The sequence below is a fragment of the Vidua macroura genome, chromosome 5 (genome assembly GCF_024509145.1).
Source record: "Vidua macroura isolate BioBank_ID:100142 chromosome 5, ASM2450914v1, whole genome shotgun sequence".
NCBI lineage: Eukaryota > Metazoa > Chordata > Aves > Passeriformes > Viduidae > Vidua > Vidua macroura.
In genome coordinates, this window is record NC_071575.1 from 61,766,719 (window position 1) to 61,772,800 (window position 6,082).

The 6,082-nt window shown below is 36.2% G+C and overlaps 1 protein-coding gene across 1 annotated transcript in view; it reads left to right on the top strand.

Annotated features, from left to right (window-relative positions):
- The window catches only part of PHTF2 (putative homeodomain transcription factor 2), a 63,158-nt gene extending 58,794 nt beyond the window's left edge, over nucleotides 1-4,364 (top strand). Inside the window, exons 17-18 of the mRNA XM_053978384.1 lie at nucleotides 1,114-1,239; nucleotides 1,978-4,364. Of these exons, the coding sequence (XP_053834359.1) occupies nucleotides 1,114-1,239; nucleotides 1,978-1,998 (147 nt within the window). The 3' untranslated portion in view covers nucleotides 1,999-4,364. The remainder of the gene's footprint in view (nucleotides 1-1,113; nucleotides 1,240-1,977) is intronic.
- The last annotated feature ends 1,718 nt before the right edge of the window (nucleotides 4,365-6,082 follow it).

Consider the following 6,082-nt stretch of genomic DNA (forward strand, 5'->3'; position numbering starts at 1 on the left):
TGGGTGGTTTTGGTCTTTAAACTTTTATAAAGACTAGATTCTGTTGAATATTACTGTTTTCTTACTCACAGAATTGGTAAGATGAATCCAGAATCTAAAACCTTTTTTCTTCCAGAATTTCTCTGCTGTCCTTCTCAAAATCATGTCTTTTGTATCTTTTGTATTTGCAGCAGAGTTTTATACAACATTACATCTAAATGAAAAGGTTGTTCATTCTTATTTCACCTTTTTGAAAAAAGAATAATACCTTTGAAATTCTTCATTTTTAAGAAAGGATTTATAAGGCCTTTTTCAAGGCCCAGGATGCAAATGCAGGAGAGGGATGAAGATGAATTTAAAGCTGGAAAATGTAAATGACCAAAGCAGTGATAGTTGGTAGACTATAATATTTTAAAACTATTTTTTTTCTTTACTTTATTTGACATATTTCTAGGCCAGAAAAGTTTGGATGACTATATTCACACACCAATAATTGAAAATCAGTGAAATAGATTCTTTGTTCAAGTTTTATTATAGATTAATTTGGGCTAATGTTTTGTTCCTTTCAATTAAAAAAAAGTAAAGTATTGGCAGTCTAATGATTATTAGGATTTTTTTCCTTTATCATCCTTTTCTGGCTATATTGATCAGTTGTTAGTTTCAAAATTAATGGAAAAGGAAGGAAATTGCAATAGGAAAGATATTTTTGTTAATTTTCATAGTTGTGAGGTAGTCTTCTGTCATGAAAAATCTTTCTTTTCTTATTTTTTGTGGTTCTGCTGCCTGTCAGTTCTTTTAACACTGAAGCTTATTTCTGAAAAATTATACGGAATTTGGAGATGATGGCACCTAGCTCTTTATTTTCTTGGCTTCACGAGCAGATTGTTAGGTACTGAACATGGGTAACCTCCAATTTTTTGAAGAGTTACTTAGACAACAGCAGTAAACAGTCAGTTACTGTGATGGAAATTTTCCTGCACATTGTGTTTGATATGCAGAATAATAGGAGAATGTTTTGCTCCACTGGGACTTGAAGACTTCCTAAAGTATTTAATATTGCTTAATACATATGTGAAGAAAACCCCCTTTGTGTCATTTTTGGTTTTTAATGATGCTGTTGTTTTGCCTTATTAGGAACTGGACAGTCCCTTTAGGTTATATGGGCTTACAATGAATCCATTGCTTTATAACATCACCCAAGTTGTCATCCTGTCAGCTGTTTCTGGTGTCATCAGTGACTTGCTTGGATTTAATCTAAAGGTAAATACTTGAGAAGCATTCTTTTTTTCATCATAGATGGAACACATTTTGAAGCATAGTTAATTCTTAACCAGGCTAGCTAGAAGATTTATTGTTTGAAAACTGTTACTAAATTATTAAATTAAATCTATATCAGAAGAATAATGGTGTATTTGTTGGAGCAGCCCTTTTTTTCTCATTTTGTGGCTTTGTAATTTCATTTAGGACACTTAATTACAAGAATTCTTAGATATAAATATGGAGACATTTGTACACATAAATACAAGACCTTCCTTAACTTCATATCTCAAATTTGATTTCTCTCTTTAATTCCTCACTGTTGAGTCTGTAGCTCTGTAAGGGAGGCAGACAGATCTATCCTTGTCTTGCACTGCAGAGAAGTATTGCAGTAGGAAAGGTATTGCTGTGACAATACAGTCCTACAGTGTTGGTTTGTCATTGCTGTAGGACTGTCCCCTTAGATCCTTCTCTCAGGCCCACCCTGAACTGCAAACTCTGGAAACTGTTTCAAGATTCAGGTTATGAGACACAAGCTTGTAGTTGTTACAAAGCCCTTTATTGGCCATTGAGTTTGCTTATATCTGCTTTTTCTTGTTAGAAATAAATGCATGTAAAATGTATTTTGTGTGTCATTAGAATATGTAGCAAATGCAGTAAGAAAAAACGTGGTGGTATTGCAGTTCTGGTAAAGAGAAATAATTTGAGAAATAAGTTGATGTACTGCTCTAATTTTTCCAGCTCTGGAAGATCAAATCTTGACAGTATAGAAAGAAGATGAAATAACACAGTGTTACAGAAAAGGTCATTGATGGACAAAACTGCCTCACAGCAGCCACTGAATCTGTATTTCAGAAGCTACAACCTCTTCAAGGAAGTAATTTGGAAAACGGAAGTGTTTACATCTGTCTTGTGCAATCTTTATATTTATTTCATCTTCTCACTGGTTTATGTTTGTTTTAGTTGACATTTATGTTTTATTTTCAAATTACTTGCTTTGTTCTGGAAAGGGTCAGATTTAGGAAGGGTCAAAAACTGTGTCTGAGAGTTTGAAATCCTGAAATACGATCACACTAAATTGCTCTATCTGTTGTTAAAGCTAAGCCAACGCCGAACATTTTTAGTTACCAGTAACACTATATGGAAGTAATTTGATTTTTGATAGTGTGGTAAAATTGCTTAGACTATTTCATTTGCACCAGTCATTTATGAGGACAATGTCAATAGGTGCTTGGTTGCAATAGAAAAGTGAGACATACTCAAAAAATAAAGTACTGACAGTACGGTATGACAGGTAGCAAAAATGTTTTATATTACTATTAGAAACAAGTGGGAATTTCTAATATTTTGAGTAATTCCAGGATCTAAACTCATATAGGCTGCAGTTTAAATATCCTGGGATATTAAAAAGGTATTATATAAGAAGTCAACAAGTGTTCTTTGATAACACACTTATTAGAGCAATAATTGTAAATGGTTACCATGCTGTATGATATTTTGATAAAAATTAAATATTGTATTTATTTGAAATACTGGGCTGTTCTGTGCAGCTCTGACTGTGCATGTGCACTTTTTATTGTTACTTTTAATGAGAAACTTTATACATATAAATGTATATTAATTGGGATATATTATGGTGAACTATGGAGCAGTATGTATTATATGTTGAAGATGAATATTTAAACAAGCAAATTATTTACTGGTGAAAGGAATGCTTTGACTGACTGACTGAGCAAAAGATAGATAGATGCTCTCCTCTTGTACACTATAGTATATGCCATTCATACCACATTGAAGTTTAAGAACAATTAAACACAAAGAACAAGTTGCTCTGGTGAGCAGTAGAGCTGCAAAGCCTGGTATTTGGCAGGTTTGTGTCTTGAAATAACTCCCATTCCTCCCCAGCAGGTGTCATTCCTATGTGCTTTCTGCTGGGGTTTCTAACACCTCTCCCTCTGCCTCCCACAAGGACCAGTCATATTGACTCGTGGTTCTTCAGTGTGACAAAAATAATATGTCCATCCCTGTGAAATTGAATAACTGGTAACAAACTTTCCTTCTGAAAATTATTTTGGGAGGATTCATACCACCAAGAATACAAGTATTCTTGTATTTTATGTTTCTAAAATACTGGCTTCATACTGAAAAATGACAAGTAATTGTTGAGAAGAGTCTGGATATTGCCCTATGTTTGCTAATCTCCAGAATCTTGCAAGATTGGAAGTATTGAGTCTTAAACTTATGTGGTATAAAAATATTTTTATATATAAAGCAACGCAAACAAGCATTTTGTATTTTATTTGCCTCTGTACTAATGTTTAATAATGACCAAAGTGCATTCTGGTTTTTGGAAGAATGTATTACTGGAGCTTTAAGAACATACTATATTTAGTTTCTCATGTGAAAACTTCAGCTGCCTCTGATCTGTTTCTCCTTTCTCTGTTGTTTGATGTTGGGATTGTTTTTAAAAATTAAGTACATTTTATACACAGTTTTTTCCAAATTATGGTACAGACCTACACAGAACCTAATTTTGCACAAAATACCTTAAAAAAAAAAAAAAAGATCAGCAGGAGTTCTATGGGCGATAAAAGATAAGGCTGTTGCTTTTTACAGCCTGTCATAATTAACACCAAGAAGAAAACCATTCTTTAGTCTAGAGTGGAATTATTTTTAGAAATGTGAAATAGCGACTATATGGCTTTCATTACTTTAAAAAAAAAAAAAGGGTGAGAGAAAACACAGCAATTTGGGTTGAAGGTGAAATCAGTTTTTAACCATGTATACCTCAGCAACTAGCACTGTGTGGTTTGTTGCACTAACAAATGGCGGCTTGGGGAAAATAAAACATTTGTGAAATGAAATTAAAAATAATAAAAACCTTTATTTGCTACCCTTAGGTATATTCATTATGTTAAGAATTAGAAAGGTTTATTCTCCATCCCTCAATGTGGAAAGTCCAGTATAAGAATAGAGGCAAGTAGAAATATGGCAGATCTTGCGTGTTAACTGTTATTTTTTGCCACGTGTTTTGTAACTGAAAGTGTGATCAGGCTTGGAATAAAGCTTTCTATGGCTGATGGTAAAAAAAATGCAGTGAGCTATGTCTTTTAGTAACATCCAGCATATTTCTGTGTCTGCCTGTTTTGATTTAAATCCATATATTCTATTTAAATTAAAGCACATTTGGGAAAGAAAGCTGCACAGAATGCAAATGATATAGAATGTCGTGTAGAACCAGTCAAGTTAAAGTACAGGTGAAATGCAGAAAGATGCTTTAATGATTTGATTAATTTTCCATGTTTCTTCTAGGAATGGGACATTTAAAACCCTTTGGGTAGCTACCAAATTCAGTAGCTTCCAAAAACTTCTCTGGATTACAAGCTTATTTCATTCGTAAGAGAAGACTTGGTAGGAGGAACGCCTGATTGTTTGTTCTCAGTCCATAAAGCAATCAGGTTTTTATTGCATGACTGTACAAAATATATCTCTATTGGTTCAGGAGCTGGGGAAGGAAATCTTTTAGTAATAAATAGCAGCTGACAAAGTCATATTTTCCAATGGGAAAAACAGTCATCTTTTCCAATGTAATTCTTGCAAGACAGCAGAGGAACTCATCTTGAGAAGGTGCCCATGTTGTTTGTTTTGTTAAAAAACCCCCACAACAGTCTTCACACAGTTCACCACTTTACTGTGGCTTTCCTCATGAATACTGCCTTTGTACCTTGTCAGTCTTAAAAAAAGTAGTGACTCTTAGCTGGGTTGTTAGGATCCTGCTTTGCTGACACTTCCTTTTCCTGAAAATAACCATCATCTTGTCATTGGTGATGGACAGAGCCTGCAAATGTCCTTTGAAGTCCCTGTATGGGGAGTGTTCAGACAGAAGGTGATGGCAATTTCTGCTGGGCCTTGGGGAGTGTCTGACCACAAAACACTAAGAGATACCTGCATTGCCAGTGTTCCTGACTGGGCTGATAGAGGTGTTTTGGTAATACCTGTCATCTCTGCTCTTTTTGTCTGCTCCTTTGCCTGTCGCCTTTCTGACTGAGCAAATAGACCCCACTGGTGGCAGCAACCAAGTAGCTGTCTCGGGAAGGGGGAGATGTCCAAGGCTGCTGTGGACAGTTTGTGAGAGGGATAACTCAGGAAAGAAAGGGAGTGTGGTACCTCTGATACCTAGAACTGATGACCCACTTCTGGTGACAGTTCTACTGTCGAAGTTGGATATCTGCATTATGAAATATAAACCCTGAGCCCAGTATTGCCTGGGGCTTGGTGGAGATAACATTTCCTCCTTACTGTCTCAAGCAGTCACTGCTGCAGTCTGCCATGTCATGTACATTCTCTAGACACACAAGCAGCCTTGAAAAGGGCCTTCATGTGAAGCCTTTCTGGAAAGGGATACCAAGCTCTTCCCCATAGTGTGTTGCTACTCCCCTCAATTAGGACTGGGATGGGACAGAACTTGTAATGGACAGTTTAGGGACAATAACAGAAATCAGAGGAGGCTGCAGCTGTAAGTCTTGTCCCTTGGTACTTGGTCTTGCTGTGGATGGTCATATTGCGGGCTGAAGGCTTTGTCAACCTGTGGCTGTAGATCACTGCAGCTTGTCCGAATCATCCTGGGGAGGCTAAAGCATGTGGAGAGATTGGTTCTAAATGTAGAGAATCCCCAAGTCCTGGGTCTCAAAGCTGATCAGCTGCTGCCACCAGGTGTCTGTCCTCTTTGGTCATTTTGATGCTCAAATGCTACACCCCGTGCAGTTTAATATGCATGGGCAGCTACAATATTCTTGAGGATGCTGTATTGCTCAGTGTGAGGTGTTTGGTACAGGGGAGGTTCATG